We start from the raw sequence: 24,964 nt of genomic DNA on the forward strand, positions 1-24,964 counted from the left end.
AGTTACATAGTCAAAAGACAGCTTTCCATGTGTGCTTGTATTCATATCACAGGAGTTCAATCTAGATGCCAAATGTTCATATTTTATAATGCTAGTTGTGTTCTCTTGCTGGATCAAAAATAAAATGTACTAATCAATTTCGGATGATTCGAGAATCTGGGTATAAATGTGTGTATTTAAATTCATCCCTCTTCCTCCAAATGGGCAAACTCAAATGAATGAACAGAGATATTTGCAATTTCCTTTGATATTCACCTGCTCTCTTGAGAATTGCAATGCTAGCTCCAATCAGGCCCTGCTGGGAAACTCTTGCGCTGTATAATCTATTGGCTATTTTTCTGGTCCTAGTTAAAGGGTTGTGCATCTTCCTTAAAATACATTCTATGCACCTGACCAGAAACACACCTAATTTCCATGGCTATGACGACATCATGGCTGGCTCCTTATGAAGAGGTTATCTCAATACAGATATTCCTCAGTATCAGAGACTGGACATGGGCTCTTTTTTATGCAACAATGATACCAAGATTGATCATTTTAAGGAGGTGAATCACTGACATTTCAGACATTAGACCAGTGTTTTCAAATCTGACAATAGATCACAATCAGAGATTAAAAGTAATCGCTGATTAGACCATATAGTTGGTGGTTCCACATATAGCTTTTTAGGCGCAAGACTCCAATTTCAAATAAATCCACCATTGCAATGAATTACCAAAGACATTGATAGTGTAAGCAAACGGGCAGAGTGTCTGGACTGCCCATTCATGCCATTACCAGGGTTCAAGGCTGCAGATAGCCAGAGTGAGCAGACTGCAGACTGAATAGTTACTGCTTGTTGTTTCAGAACAGATCTTGACAAAACTTGTTTCACAGGTTAGCCACAACTGATAAAGATTTTCCATGGATTTATGCATCATATTATTACTCTCACCTCATCCCGTTTCTTGGACCCAAGAAAGTGTCGTGCCACATGCTCAGGAAGCATGTTTGTGACCAGGGCTTCGTTCCAGCGCCTCATGTCGTACACCTTTTCCTTCTGATCATGGACATCAATTTTCCACAGAAACAACGTCCTTGCCAACTTTTCCACCTGTAGGGAGATACCAAGCAATGGCAGGCATGCACAAATGTTATGATTTTTGCACAATCACACCCCATGCAGAATCCCTCAAGGAGACTACATAGCATTGAACACAAGTTGTGTGCTCTTGAAGAGGATACATTTTATCAAGTTAATGTCATGGATGCCTTTACTTTTTGACATCAGAAACTGAGTCAGTGAGCCTGTGACAATAACTCAGTTGGTTTAGATTCCTATAAGTGGTTGATTTAGCAACTTTTATTGAGTTCATGTAGCCTCAATGGATAGGTTAACGATTTTCAAATTTAGACTCCCCAAGAGTAATGATAAAGGAGTCTCTCAATCAACTCTAAATACATGAATGTAGATAATGATTTAGTACTCTTTATGAATTACTGGTTATTAGTAAAATATTTTAAATATGAGCAATACAAAATAATTGAGGAAATGTTGTGGAATTTAATTGTAAATGTAAACATCTTAAAAAGACTAATTCAGAAAACTCAATTCAAGCTATCTGGAATTCTCAATTTTTTTTATTTAGAAACCGCAAGGATGGCTGATTTAGTACTTTTAAGAAGACAACTTAAAATTCCTTAGTTGATTAGTTTAGGATTATCAAAGATAAAGAATTAGTTCTTAATCTGTGGAAATGCCTCATCGCTGCTGGAGCAGAGTCACCGAAGACCAGCTATCCACCACCCTCGCCCGGAACCCACCCGCAGACCCGACCGACTCCGACGCTGTCGCCCGCAACCTCAGACAGTGGATCGACGACTGCGCCAACACCCTCGCACCGCTCAAGAAATCCTCCAACAGCCACAACAGCACGAACGCCTGAGGACCTCAGGGCCTCCAAGCAAACATGCCAAAAGCTAGAAAAGAACTGGATCCGTGAACGAACTCCGGAAAGTTACGCAGCCCACAAGAACGCTAACTGCAGACACCACCACCTCATTACATCCGCCAAAAAGGCATCCTTCAAAGACCGCCTAGACAACAATGCACACCACAGCAAAGAGCTCTTCAACATCGAGAAGGAACTCTCCAACCCCAGCTCCAACACCAACAACATCCCACCATCGCAAAACCTGTGCAACTCGCTGGCCACCTTCTTCCACCGCAAGATCGCAGACATCCAAGACTCTTCAACGCCGTGACCGCCCCGGCAACCACTTAGACCTCCGCCCACAGAACCACCATTCGCACCAACAGCCTTCTCTCCTGGACCAACATCAACGACGACGACACCATCAAGATCATGAACACCGTCCACTCCGGATACGTGTCAGACCCTTGCCCACACCACATCTTCAACAAAGCCAGCACCACCATCGCACCCCATCTCCGGAAAGCCATCATCATCTCCTTCGAGACAGAGACCTTCCTGGAGAGCTGGCAGCATGCCGAAATCAACGCCTTACTCAAGAAACCCAAGGCCAACCCCAAGGACCTCAAGAACGTCTGACCCATCTCTCTACTCCCGTTCCCGGTGAAGGTCATTGAGAGGGCCGTCAACAAACAACTGACCAGCTTCCTCGAAGAGAACAGCATCCTAGACCCGTCCCAGTCAGGATTCCGCAGCAACCACAGCACCGAAACTGCCCTCATCGCCACCACCGATGACATCAGAACCCTGCTAGACAACGGAGAAACCGCGGCCCTCATCCTCCTGGCCCTGTCAGCCGCATTCAACACGGTCTGCCACTGCACACGCCTCCACGATGCCGGAATACAAGAAAAGCGGTACAAAAGGGGGTGGTGATGGACGGAGCATCTGAATCAATCAAACACTCACACCCAGTCAAAAGATCTGGGTTTAATCCATCACCGTTCTTTAGCCCACTCTGCCACCCCAGTTCAGACATGGCTATATGCAAATCAGTCTGACCCTGCTCATCATGGGAACAGTCCAGCCCGAACTGCCAAGCCATTTCTTCCCTGGACCGGAAACAAGCTTCCGAGGACCCATGAGGCACAGGGTCAGACTGATTTGCATATAGCCATGTCTGAACTGGGGTGGCAGAGTGGGCTAAAGAACGGTGATGGATTAAACCCAGATCTTTTGACTGGACGTGAGTGTTTGATTGATTCAGATGCTCCGTCCATCACCACCCCCTTTTGTACCGCTTTTGACCGCCATAAGTGTGGCAGGGTATGCTCAGACATGAGTCCCTTGCTCACTTTGCCACTGGATTCAAGCAAGCCGGGCTGAAGACGGCTGGAATGCCAGAAACCGGTCCTCGGAAGCTTGCTTCTGGTCCAGGGAAGATATGGCTTGGCAGTTCGGGCTGGACTGTTCCCATGAGGCACAGGGTCAGACTGATTTGCATATAGCCATGTCTGGACTGGGGTGGCAGACTGGCTAAAGAACGGTGATGGATTAAACCGAGATCTTTTGACTGGGTGTGAGTGTTTGATTGATTCAGATGCTCCGTACATCACCACCCCCTTTTGTACCGGAATCCAAGAAATGGCACTGGACTGGACCACCACCTTCCTCTCCGGCAGAACACAGAGCGTCCGCCTCCCCCCCCTTCCGCTCCAAAGCCACCGAGATCATCTGCGGCGTACCCCAGGGTTCATCCATCAGCCCAACGCTGTTCAACATCTACATGGCACCACTCGCCCACATCGTCCAACTGCACGACCTCAACATCATCTCCTACGCAGATGACACCCAGCTGATTCTCTTCCTCACCAAGGACCCCCACACCGCAAAAACCAACCTCCACGGAGGAATGAAGGCCGTCGCTGATTGGATGAAGAACAGCTGACAAACTGAACTCAGACAAGACGGAGGTCCTCATCCTCGGATCCACCCCCTCGGCCTGGGACGACTCCTGGTGGCCGACTGCACTAGGTACAGCATCAACACCCACCAACCACGCACAAAACCTAAGGGCCATCCTCGACTCCGCCCTCTCCATGACTAAACAGGCCAACGCCGTCTCCTCATCCTGCTTCAACACCTTCCGCATGCTCCGCAGGATCTACAAGTGGATCCCTACTGAAACGAGAAGGACAGTCACCCAGGCCATCGTCAGCAGCAGACTGGACTACGGAAATGCCCTCTACACAGGAGCCTCGGCCAAACTCCTGAAACGGCTCCAGAGCATCCAGAACACCTCCGCACGCCTGATCCTCGACATCCCCCGCTGCAACCACATCACACCCCACCTGAGAGACCTACACTGGCTCCCTGTCGACAAGAAGATAACCTTCAAGCTCCTCACCCACGCACACTGCACTCCACAACACCGGACCAGCGTACCTCAACAGTCGACTCAGCTTCTATACCCCCACCTGCCCGCTCCGCTCCGCCGACCGCACCCTCGCCGCTGTCCCCCGCATCCGAAGAGTGACTGCCGGCGGCAGATCATTCTCCCACCTCGCCGCAACGACATGGAACACCCTCCACATCCACCTATGGCAGACCCAAGACATGCTGACCTTCAGAAGACTCCTCAAGACCTGGCTCTTCGAACAGTAGCAGCCTTCACCCCCACCCCTAGCGCCTTGAGACCCTCACGGGTAGGTACCGCGCTTTACAAATGCCATGATTAATTGATTGATTGAAAAGAGCTTCCTCGGCGAAAGCCATTAATGCCTTACACTGGCTGCCCATTAATAAAATAATTATTTTTAAAGCCCTGTGCTTCTGCCACAGGATACTGCCAGGTAAGGGACTTAGTTACGTAAATGATCTTCTCACCCCTTATAACCCGACTCGTCAACTGAGATCAATGGGGCGAACCTGCTCAAAGTCCCAAAACTTCAAAGAGCAAGAATGGGTGCGCGCTCTTTCAGCTATCTAGCAGCCAAGAGCTGGAATACATTCCCTTCTACACTCCGAGCTGAGCCATCTGAAACCGCCTTCCGGAAAGAATTGAAAACTTGGCTCTTCCAACTGTGAGCTCCTGGGTGCTCAACCTCCCCATGGCTCGGTTTTTTCACCATCTCTCCACCCTTCCTTACCAATGTCACTGTAGCAGCTCCGAGCGAGGGGACACACCAGTTGGTGTAACCAAGCGCTTTATTAATGTTTTTATTATTATTATTATTTATTCTCAAGGGAATTTGTTTAGCATCTTCATATCAATTGGGTTACGGTTGACTTATAAGAAAGAATTCTAACAATAAATATATTTAGGGTCTTGAAAGGGGCATTTAAGATACTCAAATGGATTGGCTTAGTATTCTCAAAGGTGTTTACGCATTATCAAGGAGGCTTAATATTCAAACCTCATTGTCATAACTTAGAACCCATAATTGTTTTAGGACTCTCAATGTGACTGCCTTAGAACTGTCAAGATACTAACCTTGGGATTCTCATTAACTATAAATCCTTGAGGGATTTATTTTGGATTTGAGCAGAGATTTAGAGTTCTCACTGTGACTGATTTAGAATCCTTAACATGATCAATAAGGTATATTCAGACTTTCCTATGATGAGTGACTCACATACATCAAGGTGATGATTTTAGAATTCTTAATACATTAATTTAGGATTCTGAAAGTGATTTCTTTAATCTCATTAGGAGCATGATTAGATTTTTCAATGGGGTTCATTTAAGATCCTAAAAGGGACTGTGAGGATCCTTAGCCCCTTCGCAGCGGGGGCAATTACCCCGCTGTGCTGGGGGGCGCGCACAGCGCCCCGTGCTCATGATGAGCTCAGCTCGTCATGAGGCACAGTGCTCGTGTGCTCATGACGAGCTGAGCTCGTCATGACCACACCCGTTTCTGTGGAACGTTCAGCACAGTAGGGGAATTATACTTGCGTGTGAGCGTTCCACGGCTCATGACGAGCTCAGCTCGTCATGAGCACACGAGCACCGTGCCTCATGATGAGCTCAGCTCGTCATGAGCATAGAAGGTGTTAATGAAGATTGGTTTTCTAACAACTCATTAGCTTCCCATAATCAAATGTATTGTCATCTTACCTTTGATCCAATTTGAAACCTATCTAGTCAAGTCCATGCATCTGTCAAGCTATTGAAAACCCCACGTTTGTATCTCATTTAAATTAGCTATGTTGCTCCAGAGAAAGTCCGACATTTGTTGTTTTATAGCCAGGAATGGTATTATGGTAAATGGAGCAGGGGTGAGTTTAGTTTTCTTTATAAATATTTGAAAGTTAAAATTTACAGCAACACTTAAATCACACCCCTGATTATCCTATGACGCAAGGATCTGAGCCAGGACATGATTCCAGTCACAATGACTGGGTTGGTCCTTTAGGCTGTCTTACAACTCCTGCACCCATTTTAACTCTATTGATCCTCAGGTTCTCATCTCTTACCTTTATTTAAGTATTGTAGTGGAATTCTATTCAATATGCTAAGTTACAGTCCCAAGAATTCACAAGAAATTAAAAATAGGAATTTAAAAACACAGTTGATTCTGTAAGTGCACAGGTGGTACAAGAAAGTGAAGCAGAAGAGGGATCAGGAGGTACAATGCGACGAAGGTTGGACTATTTAATTTCTCACAGGTTGTCCAGCACAACCATCCAATCAACTTTTATTTGTCAGGCTCATCTAGACTTAAAACCAGTGGCATCCAAATCACTGCCTGGAGTATCACAGTTATGCCACATTTCCAGGATATTCCTAACAATACATTTAAATGCAAATCATCTACATAGTCAATTATTAGCCTGAAAATCTAACATGGATCTGGCCCACTGGACCTGTGTGGGACATCGCTGTCCTAAGATGCGAAGTTCACAGCATGGTGTTTGTTGAGTGGAATAAAACTTACATGTCGAGCAAAGTAGTAGAAACTCAGCATCATGATGAATATCATCACCGTCATTGCATATTTGGTAGGAACCAATGTGACCCTAAAACATACAAAGAAAAAACGTCAACTGTCAATAAAAGATATCAGATTCAATTTCATTGAGCAATATGTGGTGTTTCTGTAGAGTCAAAATACCAGCTGTACTTTTTCGAGTTCAGTCCGCAGATGCACTGGTTTGATATGCCAATATGGGCAATTATGAACTCACAGTACATAACTCTTTGTTGATGTAAGTTATAATTCTTATATTTTATTTTTTTAATGCTCTTCTTGGTGATTGTACAACACTTGTTTTCTAGGACGGTTCACATAACTTGTGATGACACCAATTGTTTTTTATCATTATGTATCCACAAAATTGGTTATTGTCCAATTCTAGTATTTATATATATGTTTTGAGTCTTGATCCGCAGTGCATTTCAGACCTGCTTGGTCCTTCTCTTGGGGGACATTACAACATGAACTACAAAACAAAATTAACCAACAATAAGACAAATTCATGCCTACAACATGCCCTTTCATCATAGAAACTCATAACACAGTTTGACCCATTATAAAGCCAACCAATGTACCTTCCACAATCAATCATTCAGCACTAGATTATAAAATTATTCATGATTGCTAGCACTCCATTTACAATTTCAAAAACATAATTGTAAATGAGCAACAATGTAAAAAATGCACCAGGCATTGAATCTTAAAAATGCAATCACTAGGTGCAAAATTGTTAATAGACACTCAATATCCAAACTTGTCACCTACACTCCAATAAAAAAAAATTGAGAACCCTAATAGCAGCCATAAAAAAATAATTTCCTACTGTTTGCAAGTTGAAAAATGTAATATAATATTGGCCCCTGGAATTACCGTTACAAGCATTTTTCAAGTTTCAGTGTGCTCACTTCAAAGCCAAGCCCGCCTGTGTTCTTAACACAATTCTATTTTTCGCATCAGTGTTGACCACGCGCATTGTAAATACATTTGTAAAACGTGTGTTCCATGCGTCACAATGATGCACAGCGTAAAGTAGAGAACTATACTGAATACTACGGCCATTTATCACTGCCATATTGTAAAAATATAATAGACCACTGCGTTGAAAACAAAGTTATTCACATTTATCTGTGAAACATTTGCTTGGTACAGCTAGATAAAACACAAGATGAGTTCATTGGTGCACTAATTACTATTTTATGGATGCCATCTACATCAGTATTAGCGGCACATATTGCAAAATGCACTTGTAAGACGTCAACTTAGTGTGCCAAGATGATACACAATCTAAATAGACTGGTATGCTGAGTACTGCGGCTTTACAACGCCGCCATATTGTAAAAGTATTATGAACTACTACTAGTTGATGATCATATATATTCTTAATGTACAATACTATATCACACTGATTGTTAATACTAATAAGGGGCCGGAATGCATTATTTCTCAATCAATTCACACTAAAAAATAAACTTGATTACACAGTTGTACATTTTAAGACTGTTGTCTCAAAGCTGTTATAATAAAGTGTTTCTGCAGAGTGGCACTCACTATGAATTACAATAAACATGACACCAGCGAGTAGGATACACCGATGACTCCATGTAGTTGGGGTACATGATTACCAGAAGGGGGGTTAATTTAACAAATCAATGCCTTTTGGAGTTGCAGACTTAGTTAATTTCAATAGAACTAAACGTACTAATAGATCAGAAAATATTGATTTGTAATGGAAAAGCTCCGGGCTTGAAATGGTGCTTCGTAGTGACACAGAGTCATTCAGTAACCCTACATTTGAGAGCCGACTCCCAGGTATGCCTAGAATCGAATGCAGTGAGGACAGAAAGAAAACACCTTTGAGCAGATATGACCTAAAAAAAAGTAAAACGTCTGCATTATGGAGCACTAACTCCCAGCCGCTTAATGACAGTCTTGCTGTGTTCCGATCAACATTTGTGTGCATATATCTTTACCTTAACACCTTGCCTGCAGCGCCGATTCTCCCCCTGTGCTGAACATTCCAATCGCGGGTGTGGTCATGACGGAACGGTTCTGTCATGAGCACAGCGCAACCGATAATCATGATGGAACCGTTCCGTCATGAGCATCGAAGGGGTTAAGAGTTTAGCAATTTCAGATGCATTGGCATGTTTTTGGTGTCAAAGTGATTAATTGATTGATTAATTAATTGATTGCATTAGTACCCAGTATTGAAAAAAGCCTGCTGCAGAAGAAAAACATGCTTTCTAAATCCAGTGTATCTATGAGATAAATAGCTTAAAGTGTGATGTTATTGTGTACAATTGAGATGCAAAATAGTCCAAAATGCAAGTACCCTACAGGAGGTGCAATGATATGCCCAACAGCCAATAGCATGAAGTGAGACAAAGAGAAATGGTCCTCTGGCTACAGCACAAGCCTGCTCCAAGTATATTTTAAGGAATTGGCAACAATAGGTCATGGGGGCAACTTTACTGGCAATCTAGACCTAAAAATGTGACTAGCATTTTAATCACAGAGAACCAAAGAGATAGGTATTTAACAGAAGAGACACAGCAAGTCAAGAGCTATGCGATAAGATAGCCAACTTCTTTTTCAACAAACTTGATGATATCTTTGCCACATTTACAGGAACTGTAAAAACGACCCCCTTAATAGATAAGGTAGATTCGAAAAAGGAAGAAGGTATATTGCCTCAGTTCTGCAATTTTACACCAATCATAGCTTCCGACGTCCGCACACTCCTGGCGAAAGCCAAATCAGGATCACCAATGGATCCATGTCCTCTTTCTTAACTATATCTCGCACCCGAACCAGTTACATCGATTTTGATGGTCATTATTAATACTATGTTCTTAGGTTTCTTTCCTAAGGCAAGGAAAACAGCATTGATTCTTCCCTTGCTGAAGAAGCTCAATCTGGTTCCGATGGATTCTAATAATTTCAGACCTATATCTAGACTTCCACTCCCTGGTAAAATCTCTGAAAAAATAATGAACACCTAACTCAGTTGGTTTTTGGAGGAGGGGCGTGTGCTGGATCCTACTCAGTATGGTTTTAGGGAGGGTCACAGCACAGAATCTGCTCTCCTCAAATCCACTGAAGAAATTAGGACCATTCTGGATCAGGGAGGTAATGCAGCCCTTATTATGTTGGATCTCTCTGTGGCATTTGATACGATCCATCATGTTTTATTGATGGACCGGCTGCATGAGATTGCCGTTAAAGATAGTTAATGATTAAATCATTTTTAACCAACAGAGTACAGACAGTCACACTTGGAACCTTTACTGCCAAATCATTCTCTCTCCCTTGTGGAGTCCCACAAGGGTCATCCATGAGTCCAACTCTTTTTAATGTCTGTGTCTCGCAATTGGCTCCCCTTATTGAATCCTTTGGGTTCAATTTGACTTCCTACGCAGACGATACTCAGATTGTAGTATCACTGCATCCAGATAGAACTCAGGAGTTAGCACCCCGCTTTCATGATTGCATGACAACGGTGGGGGGCTGGATGGCCCAAAACTGCTTGAAACTTAATTCTAATAAAACAGAGGTGGTATTGTTTGGGAATAATCCTCAATTTTGGACCCCGGCATGGTGGCCAGGTTCACTTGACCCCTCCCAACACCTGTCAGGAAGGTGAAAATGTTGAATTTATAATAAACTTTCCTATAAAGATCAAGTGAATTCAGTGGTCTCGGCCACATCATACACCCTGAAATCATGTAAATAAATACTGCCTTTTTTTCCTAAAGAAAGTAAAAAAATAGTCATTATGGCTTTGGCTATGTCCAGATTGGACTACTGCAAGAGCCTTTATGTAAATATTCAGGAAGGGCTCATGAAAAAACTCCAACTCCTGCAGAATGCAGCTGGAAGACTGCTTTCAGGTACCTCAAAATATGAATCTATCTCTGTGGAAATTGAAAAGTTACATTGGTTACCTGTCAGGAAGCGAGTTCTGTTTAAGGCCCTGTGTGTGGTCCGTAAGTCACTCAATGGCATTGGACCTAATCACCTGATTCAGCGCTTCAATTGGTATGTACCCAGAAGATCTTTGCTTTCCTCAGAAGCCAAACTAGTTTGTGTACCGTTGGCAAAAAAAGCTAATTGGGGTGGCAGAAGCTTTTTGGTTGGCGCAGCCAAAGCATGGAATGCCCTTCCGCTGCCTCTCAGAGGCATGACAAAATTACTGGACTTCATGAAGGCCTCGAAAACATGGTTGTTCAATGCCCAAGGCTGACCCCCTCTGACCACGTTTCAGCAGGACATCTTACATAGCGCCAGGACACCCTTGGGTAACAGCGCGCTCTATAAATGTCAATAACATTAACATTAGGAAGGTCTTCTTGTTTTAGAGAAGGAGGTGCATATTTCTATATCCCTACGATCAAAACATTTCAAGAGGGGCATGGTGCAACTCAAAGGAATGACAGGATCTGGTTCCTTTCAAATGCATTTCTCACAAACTAATTTCAAAAGGACTTAACTTACTTAGGTGGTCAGGCAGAGAGCTGGCAGAGCTACATTTGGACAGCCAATATTAGTTGCCTTTTCAAACCTTCCTTGTAGGCCATAAACTCTGGAGTTGACTAAACTATGCTGGCCATAAGAGCATGGATGATGTAGACTTGCTGCTCCATACAGGAAGTCTAGCACGACAGAACAAGACAGTGAACAAATGGGGCTTCTCGCACACTGCACTCCGTATCAACACACACGCAACAGCACCAAAGTATGTAGTGTGTCTTGGCTTTTACACTGAGGCTCTGAAGAACAAAGTTGGCAACACAGGAGAGTCAGACCTGGGGGGAGAAGACGATGGATTCACCTCAGGAGTCCCTCAGTGTGAAGCTGTGGGGAGACAGTTGTCATTCTGGTGTGGGAGACACAGGTGCTGGAGATGCACAAGAAAGGGGTGAACTTGCGATCAAGTCTGCCAGGGGGCAACTAGAACAACATCCATACGATTGGGGCATTAAATAGCGAGCTGCCTCCAAGTATCTGCTATATTGAAGGCATAGAGGCTGAAATGTTGAACTTTAGGCAATAGAGGTGAAGGAAAATATTGACACATGGCCGTGATAGGGTACACAAAACACTCACAGGACTGTATGACCCGCCTTATCAAAAAAGGCAGACAAAAAGAATTAGCAGGTCGGATTTCTTTAGACATGGGACACATACTCATGGCAAGAACCCCCGAGAAAGGGCCTCACAAAATTACTTACAAAGAACAAAAATTATTTGGAGGTGAGCATGCCCTAATGAAACCCCTTCCTTTTGTCAACTCAAAGAAATACACAAAAATGAGTAATACTGTAAGTACCACAAAGGCAATGGAAGCCAAGATAGAGGCGCGTTGAGGGAGAATTCTTGGGGTGAAGAAGGCTGCAAGTCAAGCAGAATTCAATTCAATTCTGCAGCAGTGCACAGCTATGAAGGCCTCCTTAAAGAAGACAACAGAAAGTCTGTTGTATGTGGCTGGTAACACTGTAGGAAGCAAATATGAAATCACCTGATAATGGAAATTCTGTCAGTAGTGCAAGGCTGTTAAAATGGGAACATGTAGGACAAATAAAGGTTTAACACAGGAGGCCAACCTTAAGCTGCATACGCCAAATGCTATGCAGGTGTGGAGTTGTCAGCCTGCAGGGAGTTTGACTTCATGGTCTGGTGGCAGGCTGAGCCCTATGACCAAACTACCGCTGCACACATTCAAAGGTTATGAGTTATCGTGGGGTTTGCTGCATGCGGGGAGTTGGAAGCAGGGCCTTGCTGCAACGCCGGCTCTGCGACTAAACCTACGACACATATGAGCAAATGTCGTGTGCGGCGTGGGGTTGGGTGCCTCTGAGTGGCTGCCAGCAGGGAGTTCGACGCAGGACCTGGCTGCAAGCCCAATGCTGGGTGCAACAGAAAGCCATGTGCAGTGCGAAGCTGGCTGCCTTCTGTGGGGGATGGGATGCTCCGGGCCTATTAAAGCACCGGGAGGGGAGGTACACACCCCTCCCCTAATATTAATGTGTTTGGACACAGGAAATGGGGTCCCCGGGGCCTCTATAGGTTGGTGAAGGACGGTCACACCCCGCTCCCCTATATCTAAAGAATGGCCCCAGGGGTGGGGTTCCCGGGGCCTATTAAAGCCAGGGAGGGGGCCATTATTATTAATATATGGGGTCCCTGGGGCCTCTTGAGGCTCAGGAGGAGAGCCATGTGCCCCCTACCCTATAATTAAATTATGGCCCTTGGGGATTGGGTCCCCGGGCCCATTTGTGCTGAGGTTTATTTAGCCCCGGAGAATGGGGTCCCAGGGCCTCTTAAGGCTTGGAGAGGGGGACCATGCTTTGGGAGGTGGGTCGGGTGCACCACCTCCCCTTTTTAAAAACAAAGGGCCCAAGGTCTCCAGGGCCAATAGTGGCTGGGGGGGAGATCTGTACAACCTCCTCCCCGTGTGTGGGTTAGCTTTACGTATAATAATAGAATATTACTTTACGTAGAAAAAAACACTAGACATTAACTGAAAAAAACAAAGGTTAAAATGTTATAGACGGGTGACAATTTCAGTGCCAACATAATGTTTCAAGCTAAAAAAAACACTGACATTCACCAGTTATATTTATCTCTAGTAACTATAGTTTGTGCCCTAAGTTAACTATTAGTCCCACCCTCTCCATGCACTGCTAATTACCTCTCATATTACATCATTCCTAATATGTTCTATGACATCACTGAAACTTCCGAAATGACATCATTCATCACAACACAGTGCATGGAGAGGGAGCGGGTTATAGTTACCCTTTGTCACAAGTTTCTAAAAGTGGTATTTTCAGAATTGTGATTTAAAATCCAACTTACCATTAAAGAGGTTTTTAAATTCCAATTAATTTGAGTGTAAACATCATGGGCCTGATTTATAAAGGTAAACTGAGATGAAGGTCCAACTTTATGAATTTCTGTATTCACAAAGGGCATTTACGAGTAGTTAGGACTTTTTTTCTCAGTTAAACTTCAGACCAAACTTAAGTTTAACTGAGACAAAAGTCTAACTTTACTACCCGTAAACTCCCTTTGTGAATACAGAAAGTCGAAAAGTTAGACTTTTGTGAATCAAGACCCATATCTCTATCTGCTCCCAATACAAAGTTATCACTTATTAAAGGTAATAAGGAAACCCAGTGTTAGTCATGGGGAGAGATAGGCCTTGCAACAGTGAAAACCGACTTTAGAACCTTTTCACTGCTAGGACATGTAAAACCTACCCCATGCTTCCTACTTTTTAAAAATACAATGCACTCTGCCTTGAGGCATTTAGAGCCAACTTTAGAGGTAACATATGTATTAAAAAAGAAGGTTTAGGCCTGGCAAAAGTTTTATTTTGCTAAGTCGAAATGTCAGTTTAAAACTGTACTACAACCTGCAGTGGCAGGCCTGAGACATGTTTATGGTGCTACTTCAGTTGGTGGCACAATCAGTGCTGCAGGCCCACTAGGGGTGAAAATTGCAAAAAAACACAGTTGATGGACAGAATGTAGAACAATGTCATACATTCACCCCAGTACAAGGATCTGGGCCTAAATCCATCGTTCTTTTGCACTCCACACCACCCTGGGTTAGACACTGGCTATATGCAAATCAGCTCTGACCCTGTGCCTCATGGGAACAGTCCAGTCCGAACTACCAAGCCATGTCTTTCCCAGACCGGAATCAAGCATCCAAGGACCGGTTTCTGGCTATCAGCCTTCATCAGCCTGGATAGCTTGACTCCAGTGGTGTGGAGAGCCTGGGACTCACGTCTGAGTATACCCAGCACACTCGGGGTGAAAATTGCAAAAAAACACAGTTGATGGACAGAATGTAGAACAATGTCATACATTCACCCCAGTACAAGGATCTGGGCCTAAATCCATCGTTCTTTTGCACTCCACACCACCCTGGGTTAGACACTGGCTATATGCAAATCAGCTCTGACCCTGTGCCTCATGGGAACAGTCCAGTCCGAACTACCAAGCCATGTCTTTCCCAGACCGGAATCAAGCATCCAAGGACCGGTTTCTGGCTATCAGCCTTCATCAGCATGGATAGCTTGACTCCAGTGGTGTGGAGAGCCTGGGACTCACGTCTGAGTATACCCAGCACACTCGGGGTGAAAATTGCAAAAAAACACAGTTGATGGACAGAATGTAGAACAATGTCATACATTCACCCCAGTACAAGGATCTGGGCCTAAATCCATCGTTCTTTTGCACTCCACACCACCCTGGGTTAGACACTGGCTATATGCAAATCAGCTCTGACCCTGTGCCTCATGGGAACAGTCCAGTCCGAACTACCAAGCCATGTCTTTCCCAGACCGGAATCAAGCATCCAAGGACCGGTTTCTGGCTATCAGCCTTCATCAGCCTGGATAGCTTGACTCCAGTGGTGTGGAGAGCCTGGGACTCACGTCTGAGTATACCCAGCACACTCGGGGTGAAAATTGCAAAAAAACACAGTTGATGGACAGAATGTAGACAGTAGCATTTAAGTAACAGGCCCTAGGTGCAGATAGTACCATTTACTAGGGACTTACAAGTAAACTAAATGTTCCTCTTAGGTGTAGGCCAATTTTCTCATGTTTGAAGGATAGAGAACCAGCACTGGTTGACAGTGGTAAATTGCATACAGTCCTAATGCCAACAAAAGCAGTTTCAGCAACAGAAGGCCAGGTTCAATAAGCGTCCTAATAAACCTGTCCTGAATGTCATTATTGTTCCTAGTAGATTTACATAACGAGGAAAGCATATTAGTTCCAAGCTGACTCACTTCAGTGATACTCTACAGTACATGGGAAAGGACAACACACTTAAGAACACTCTGGGGACCAAAAGAACAAACCTTGTCTAGCACCGTAACCAATGAAATCCTAGTTTTGATATATCAACGACTTTTCAGACATTGGGATCTCTGACCATACATTTGTTATTCCATTCAGCCCATTGTGACTTACAAGTAGCTGTTGAACCGGGTCCTGTCGTAGTTGTCAAAGATGGAACTCCAGGCATAGATGTTCACCACACCGACAGAACCTGTGATCATCAGCATGAGCGTCAGCTTCACCATGTGGCTGACCTGCACCAACATGATGGTCGCGATAAGGGCCAGGACTGCAATATAGCTGTAGTACTTTGGGTTCTCCATGCAGCCTCCCTCGCCGCCCAGTAGTGGCGCTGTAACTGTTTTATTTGCAGATGTTGTTAAGTAGAACTGCTGGCAGCTGAGCTGTTGGAAGAGCAATCCAAACAAATATGGTTCATGTACAGCATTTAGACACAGTAATGAAATGCTCTTGGAGGTAAAGTTAAATATTTAATTCAGATAGAGAGTACATTTTTTAATAACTTAGGCTGTGATTATAACTTGGACTAAGTGATATCCCCGTGCAGGATTCTTTCTTTCTTTCTTCGCTTTATTTCGGTCACAGACCATACAAGCAATGTCCATAATAATACAATACGAATAAATGCAGGATTCACAATTACAATTTGCCAAGATATTCCACACCCTGATTTCCTAGATGCTGGAATAATTAATCCAATTATACTGGCTAGTAAATCTGTCTGCTAAATTGCATGTAAGGGCTGCCCGGTCCCTGGCTCATTCTCTCCTACGGTACAAAGCTGAGCACTAAACCACACCCCCTACCTGGCAGAGCCTCTCACACCTCTGAAGCCCACCCCACCCTGCCTCCTGACAATCACGACCTACCACTCCTTATTACCACCTGCTTATACCAGGAGGTAAATGGTAGCAAATTTGTCCTCAGAATAGGGACAGTACAGTGCTTAATTTTAGCCGGTGGGCACTTATTTTTCAGCATCAAATATTTATCGAGAGGAAAAAAACACACATTGGCAAGAGGGAGGAAGAGAAAGACCAAAAAAACATCCTCAAGGGAGGAAGCTAGGGTGACCAACCGTCCGTAAATTTCACAGACAGTCCGTAAATTGGACCTCACGTCTGTTGTCCGTGAGGATCCTTTTTAGGAACGCCTTTTGTCCGTAATTTTAGGCATTGCAGGGAACAGAGCTGTTCCCCTGCAAAAGGCCTCAGATGCCTGATGGAGCCGCCTCGCACTCCTCTGAGCACAAGAGCAGCCCCACCCCACCCATAGTCATTCTGTGTGGGGCTGATTGCCACATACAGAATGACAATGGGTCAGTCTGGACTGGCACAGCATGTGGTGGCCTCCTCCAGCCTGGGTACAGGGCAGGGCATTCTGTCACATGGAAGTGCAAAAACGCCCATGCTGCTGCTAGGTGGGAATCCAGTTAATGGAAGGAAGGCAGTGAAAGAAGTTCAAAGGAAAGGAATATAGTTATAGTATAGCAGCCATGGTTGCTGCTTTTATATTTTATGCAACTAATATCCATTGACAAAGCCAATAGTTCTGTCTTGTTGTAGATGTAACGTTACATGTTCTAGGTGTAACGGTACTTGTTGTATTATATATCTGGATGCAATTACAGAAGCAACAAAAATACCAGTCTGGCAGCACATTATATTCAGCACAGATTTTTAGCTTATGTGTTTTAAGCCACGCATTTTATTACATTAAACACCCTTTTGGAGAGACCCCCCTATTTTTTCATTCCACTTAAAGCTCTGTAAAAAAACACCATGTCACAGTCACCCCACGTCCAGGCACTGTGCATCATGCAGGACTCATGCCTTCCACTTTTTCAGATTGCCTATGTGCAGGGGCATAGTGAACCCTGCACCACCCGACCCCTTGCTTTAGGAACTACAGCGAGGGTGGAGTTCTTGATGGGTCTCATAATTAATGTGAAAAGGTGAGTGAGTAAGTAAGTGAAGGGATGGGTGGATGGATGGATGGCTGGATAGATGAGTGAAAAGATGGATGGATGGATGCATTGATGAGTGAAAGGGTGGATGACGGGCAAGTGAATGGGTGGATGGAGGAGTGAAATGATAGATGGATTGATGAATTGACAAGTGAAAGGATGGATTGATGAATTGATAAGTGAAAGGGTGAATGGATGGACGGATGAGTGAAAGGGTGGATGTAAGGCTGGATGAGTGAGTGAAAGTGTGGGTAGATGGACAAAAGGATGGATAGATGCGTGAAGGGGTGGATGGATGAGAGAAAGGATGGACGAATGATAGGGTCAATGGATGGATTCATGAGTGGATGAGTACATGGATGGGTGGGTGGATGGAAGGAAGTATGGATGGTTAAGTGAAAGGGGAATTGAAAGAGAAAGGGTGGATGGGTAAATGGATGACCGAGTGGGTGAATGGGTGGAAGGATGAGTGACTGGATGAATGAGTAAGTGAAAATATGGCTGGATAGGTAAATGGATTGGATGGATGAGTGAATGGATGGATGGATGGGTGGAAGAGTGGATGGATGAGTGTACGGATGGATAAGGTGAAATGGTGGATGGATGGATGGATGGATGAGTAAAAGGGTGGATTGAGGGATGGATGGAAGGACATTTGATGGATAGGTTTGTAAATGGATGAATATGGACATGGATGGGGACACAGATGGAAGGACAGAATGAATGGTGAAAGACTGAATGATGGATGAAAGTAGGATTACATACTGTAAGCCCCATTATCTTAAGCAACATTTCCTAAACATTGACTTTCACATTTATATGAGTGATTGTCTCTATATAATATGTATGTGTTGTAACACACTCCAACACTCTTCCCCACATACTTGGGATGAGTAGCACTATAGAAGAAATTAAATACACATGAGAGAGGTTCTATGTGAAGATGAAGGGCGCCATTGGAGGGTGATATCAAGGCAAGGCGGGCCAAACCGGGCATCAGCTGTTTTCTCTGGGAGCTGGAAAGGTGGGGGCAGTTTTGTTACCACAAAAAGACCTGCACATTTGCTTAAAGCTGCGCGCATACTGACAAACCATGAAGTGCACAATCGTCTCAACCTAATATAAACTTATTTTCACTTGTACTTTAGTAGTTGTCGATTTACTTACTTATATACTATTGTGCAACTTTCTCTGATGTGTCTGCAAAACTTACCTTTTGTCCTGAATTTTGGACTCCTGTCCTGAATTTTGACCCTTTGCCTGAATTTTTACACTCACTGTCCTGAATTTTCACCCATTCCAGTTGGTCACCCTAGAGGAAGCAGGACCTTGCAAGAGTGAGTTTAAGCGGCAGGGAGTGTCTCATAGTGCAATAAAGAGGCATATGATGGATATAAAACTACCAGCCTTGGTATTCGGTGATATGTCGTTTAAGTGCACCGGCCGCTGGATACTGAGCAGAGCTTTGGGCACCAGCACTCTTACTTTTACAAACTAAGCACTGGGGGGTCAACAGTTTGCAGAACATGTGTAAAAGAAATTATAATATGTGTGAGGAGGCAGAGGATAAAAAAAGTACTAATATGTTCAACACGGTGGAGATAGAAGACAAGAAATCTGATTAACCATGGAATGTGGGAGCTGGAACCAGAGTTTGAAGATTTATAGCAAATAGACGTTGACATAAGTGATTTAAGTGGCCACACGGAAAAGGAATTACTTATTTATGCTCCACAGACTGTACTGAACACTGGCTGAATGTTGTACATGTCTTAATGAAGAGGCAGTGTAGGAGAGTAGGGTCTGCTTCCTATGGTTACCCCCACCTTTTGCTGTGTTTCACTGTTTTTTCGACTTTAGTCTGACTGTGGCCCTGCAAATCAGGACCACGGCCTAGCTGTTCTCTCTCTAAATTGATACCATGTACTTTAGGTACATACCAGATTGTTTACTGGGTCACCCTTGTGAGCCCCTGTATATGGTACCTTAGGTACCCAGGGCATAGATACCCCAGAGGCCTACCAGAGGCTGAAGCATGTATTGTGCCACCCCTGGGCAGCCTTCCAAGATGACACCACAGGTCTGCACTCGCAGCCTGGGTAAGGTGGTGTAAGCACCTCTTACTTAGATATAGTATACCTATAGCTACCTTTACATATAGACACATAGTAACCTATAAGCCACTCCTATGGCAGGCCTTGACAATCCTAAAGGCAGAGTGCTTGGTTTTGTGTGAGGGTGCCCTAGCATGAGCTGAGCCCCTCTTGAGCTTTCGGAACCATCTCCTTATAGCTGTTCTATGATATAGCCCAGTGGTTCCCAAACTTTTTCAACCCGTGGCTCTCTTGACCCATTGGCCATTGCCCGTGGCTCCCCAAAGTTAATTTTTGGTGAGGATGGGGGGGAGGGGTGTAAGCCCTGCCTTGGGAGTACTTGCATTTTTCTTTCTGAAATTAATTGGGATAGAGCTGATAAAGGTTTTATGATCATATACGCAGGGTGTTTTGTATTACTAAGGCGGCGCCTTTAATAAAATATTCCTAGTTACCCTTCTTTGCCGATGCTTGTTTAAGAGTACCTTCTCAAGCATTTTTATCCCACTTACAGTGCTAGATAGCACCCCTATGCATGTAGGACCCATTGACAAAGTGTTTCAGCACTTGAAGAATATTTGCATGCACTTCCATTTCTACCCATGTCATACGTGCCAACAGACCCTTCTCAGCAGGGTGACTCACGATCTTTTAAACCACATACAGCTTTATTTTTGCGGTCTCCTCCCTAAAACTGCCTCCAAATCAATGCAAGTAAAATAAAATCCTCAGATTTTTTTTTAAACGTCCCTCTTTCTTGCTGCCAAATGTTGGCATTATGCTATATATTGTGTTTTACTTCCATGTGGCAAAGGAGAGAGCAGGCCTGTCTGGAAGTGTGTGTACTGAAAGAAATGTGTACTGGACATTCCTACAGTTCAAGTACAAATGTCAATACTTAAAAATACTTAGTTTGCTTAATAGACAGGACAGACAGGACTTTCCTATAAACTTGCATTGGTGTAAAATGCATTTGGAAAAAACAAAACTATTAACGAGTCTAACAAACTAAATCAGGCATCTTCCACTTACTTTGGGAGTGTTGGAACGTGGGGATAAAGTGAAATATAGAGGTCATCTTGCTCGACATGCCATCAATTAAGCACTACGTTTACAGCTTTAGGCATGTCACTCACAAATCATCGACATCATGCGTTTAAGCCTAATTAGTTTAACTGAAGCCAACAGACCCTTCAACATTAAATGCATTAAAGTGCTTATTGCGCGGCTCCCCTGGATAGGTTTAACGGCTCCCCAGGGAGCCATGGTGCACAGTTTGGGAACCACTGATATAGCCATATCATATACTCTTACGTGCATTATAATGCTTGTGGTTAATGCTACCTTTGGTTTGGCTTTATCAAAACATGTTGTGTAAGGTGTCAAACACTTTGGAATACTACCCCCGCCCGTTCTGGTGGCGGGAGTAGCATTCCACCCTTCTAGAGGGAGAAGACATGTACACCCGGGTAAAGTTTAAAAGAGCCTCAGCATCACAAAATGGATGCTGCTGCCACAGAAACAAGTCTGCCCTCCTGCTGCTGGACAAAACTCCGGCAGAGGAGGCCTGGACAATAGGTTTCCTGTCCAGGGAGGAGCTAGCACCCCCTCAGACAGGCTTTAGTGTATTGGGGCAGGGTGGGGACATTCTGTGAATGCTTTTCAGACACTGCCTGGGGCACACAAGGTGCTCCATGCATTTCCCAGTTCAAACTGGTTGCTGGGGCACTCAGCCCCTGCTCTGGTGATAAACTGGACAAAGGGAAAGGGGTGTAACCACCCCCTACCCAGGTCCTCTCATAGGGGGGGACCCTAGAGTTAGTCCAACCCCTAAACTTACTATAAGGATAGGAGCCCAGTCCCTAGGACTTTAGATTACCCTGGACAAAACTCTGCAACATATATCTTGGAACTTCGACCTTCCATATCGACTGGAAGACGGAAGAATTCTCCCTTGTGGTCTATGAGTGACCACCTTGTTCAAACAGGCAACAAAAGCTTCTTTGCCGGTCTGCATTGTCCAGGCTCCCGCTGGATCCCGAAGCCTCTCAGGACACGGACTTCCAGATATCTCTGACGCTGACCTGCGCTCCCACCAAAGCCGAGACCTGTAGCTTACAAAAGAGACATGGGACCGGAACTCCTGGACATCCTGCATTTTTGCAACTGCACCTACTTCCTGAAGTTTTCCCAAAGTTGTGCATTGGGGTATTTGAAGCCCCTGCCCCGAGCACCTTTTACAGCTCAGAGGCCTACACTCCACGATTGTTCCGTGGACCCGCTTTGTGCATTTCCGCTCGAGGCTCCTTTGTGATCTCTAGTCTGCTGTCTAGTGGGTCCCCACGAAGGACAATCTTTGATTTCTTGAGCCTTCCTGGTTGCTCCAGACGTGCTCTCACTCCTCTCCAAAGGGTCTGGACCGAACCCAATCTCGACATCTTCCGTGGGTTGCTGTTACCAAGGCTTGTTGGATCCAATCCGGATTCTGACGCTGCAGCACTCAACATCCTTTGTGGGACAGCTTGAATCCAGCTCCCGGTCGTTGTCGACGCCTCCTGGTCCTCGTGGCTGAAGAGTCAAGCTTCACCTATTACACCTTAAAACACCCAACATCGGCTGGCATCTTCGCCTCGCCATCCTGGTCACTGGCTAGTGACCAAGACTCTGTCCCCTCTGCTTTCAGGTTCTTAACATCTCCGATCCACCCTTGGATCCACCCGGACACTTTTCGTCTGGTCGCCTGCAGCATTTCTTCGCAGCTCTCCATTGGAATCGACAACGAAACCCGACACCAAAAGACACCTATGCACCTGGCTTCCCTGGGTGAGGTAACACGAGTACTCCGGGGCTCCCGTAGGTCTTGACTCTCGAAGTGTCCTAGTTTAAAAGGGTAGCATCGTAGTTCACCTCAAAGTGCCCTTAATCTTTAAAATTGTAACTTGTTCGTTCTCCATAGAAAGTCAATGGTGATTCGCGGCTGTGTTTGGACACTGCACGCGTCCCCCATGTGTCTCCTGCGTCCCTACCTTGGGTGGTTCCTGGTTGCCCCAGCGGTTCTACAGGCCCTAGGCCTGCTTTCTAACCCTCAATTGGTTCTTATACCACTATTTTAGTATATGGTTTGTAAGGCCCCTAGGGCATAACGTATAATGTGCAACTTATTGTATGCTAATTTAGTTTCTTGTATTGTACTTTTACCTCTGACCTTATAAAGAGTCCAGAGGGGTTGTGTTTAGAATAAATACATATATATTTGATATATACCTTGTGTGGTGTGCTTTCATTTGACTATTCAAGAGACTATGGGCCTCATTATGATTGCGGTGAATCCGCATACTCCGGGCCGGCGGAAGCCACCGCCGTCCCGGAGTATGCGGATTCACCGCTGCAGCCACATAGAACACCCACCGCCAGATTAGGATGGCGGTGGGATTGCGGATGGACCAGCGGCGGACTGCAGGTCCGTCCGCCACTGATCCGCGGGGAGGGGAGGGCTATTTGGTGACGGTGTCTGCAAGACACCGTCAGCCAAATTAGGATTTGAACGGAGACATGCTTTTCCGCGGCTGCTTTTCCGCCGTGGAAAAGCATGTGGACTTTGGCTTTTGGGGGCCCGTTGCGGGCCCCCAGGGTGTCGGGGGGTGGGGGGTGCACATGGGGGGTACCTATGGTACCCCCCAACATTTACATGCACAAAGCGGCAGGCACCGCGCGGTGCCTGCCTCTTTGTGCATGTAAATGTAATACATGCATTTTTAACATTGCGGCGGGTGCAGCTTGAAGCTGCACCCGCCGCAATGTTAAAAATAGAGGATGTGACCGCCACCCTGGCGGTCACATCCTAATCTGCATGGAGGGACCGCCGCTGCCCCTGCGGACGGTCCCTCCTTCTCTATGGTGGCAGACGGACTCAGGTCCGTCCGCCATAATAATCGGCCCCTATATCTGGTAAACTAAGTTGCTTAACTCGCCTATAAGTCTTAGCCTGAAGGCTGCTCTCCACAGCTACCACTAGGATAGCTTACTATAAGGTTGACTCTTCAACCTACCATCAATAAGGGTCGTTTGGACTGGTACAAGGTGCCCACTAGAATAGTGTACAGCATATGCCAGGCCAACTTCTCACAGGCAGTGAGGAGGTAAAAATGTTAAATCATTTATCCTTAAGATAGCCATGTTTGTAAAGTGTCCACAACTGAAGAATTTCCGTAATGATGTAAGTACTTATTTTAAAGAATACCGGAGGCGTACAACATCAGGTGAGAAAAATCCCTATGTAATTGGGGGACCTACAATATATATGGATATTGAAATTAATCAATTAAAATTGCTATTTCGTGTGAAAGGGTGGCTAAATGGACATCATGTATAAACTGGCAAACTGAGCCACCCTCCTAATAAGTGATGAATGGAAGGTGGAGTTAGTATCAATAACAGGAATGGATAAGAATCCTGATTGCCCCGAATGATTGGAGCTCTGTTCACACGTGACAACTGCCCATGATCCTGTAATATGATATAAGACTGGTGACGTGGCTAATCCTCAGAAGTACTATTATTATTTTCCATCAGTACAAAGTCAAAATATGTTTATTTCAGTTAATTAAAGCCACACCATTTTTCTTTGCAACACAGTGCAAAAATAGAATTGTAAAAAATTAAAAACATGTTAAAAATAGACATCTAACTGATGAGTGCTTTGTCCAGGGCATTTTACAGACCAATAGTTTTAGCACGAGGGCCAGTGGAAGTTAAAGGAAAGTGTGCGGACTGCTCTATCACTTAATTGTTCTACTATACATGCCACTTCAGCGCCTGATGTTACAGCTCTTTGTTTTCCCCATACAGGGAAATTGGTACAAGCCAAGCATATAAAGTGCAAAGAACAAATAGTCATGAAGAATGAACACTGATAACTGTAAGCTTTGAGCCCCCCCGCACCGCGGGGGCCTGTGTTACGCCACTGGTACAAGGTTCTGAAGGCCCCAGCCTTCCCCTCTACCATGTAAGTCAAAGTTCCATTTGCTTCCTGAATTGGGCCTATATAGTCTTTTTCCTGTCTCGCCTGTAGCTGCCGGCCCAGCTGAGTGGCCAGTTTATTCCCCCTTTCATATGTGGTTTGTCTGAGATGCAATAGG

General features: G+C 44.8%; 1 protein-coding gene across 2 annotated transcripts in view; it reads right to left on the bottom strand.

Annotated features, from left to right (window-relative positions):
* The window catches only part of ADCY3 (adenylate cyclase 3), a 408,762-nt gene that overhangs the window by 30,436 nt on the left and 353,362 nt on the right, over window positions 1-24,964 (bottom strand). For both annotated transcript variants that reach the window (XM_086928026.1, XM_086928027.1), the window contains 3 exons: window positions 15,879-16,150; window positions 6,851-6,932; window positions 935-1,093 (listed from right to left, as the gene is read on the bottom strand). In XM_086928026.1, the coding sequence (XP_086784152.1) occupies window positions 935-1,093; window positions 6,851-6,932; window positions 15,879-16,150 (513 nt within the window). The remainder of the gene's footprint in view (window positions 1-934; window positions 1,094-6,850; window positions 6,933-15,878; window positions 16,151-24,964) is intronic.

The sequence above is a fragment of the Lissotriton vulgaris genome, chromosome 6, assembly GCF_964263255.1.
Source record: "Lissotriton vulgaris chromosome 6, aLisVul1.2, whole genome shotgun sequence".
Classification (NCBI taxonomy): Eukaryota; Metazoa; Chordata; class Amphibia; order Caudata; family Salamandridae; genus Lissotriton; species Lissotriton vulgaris.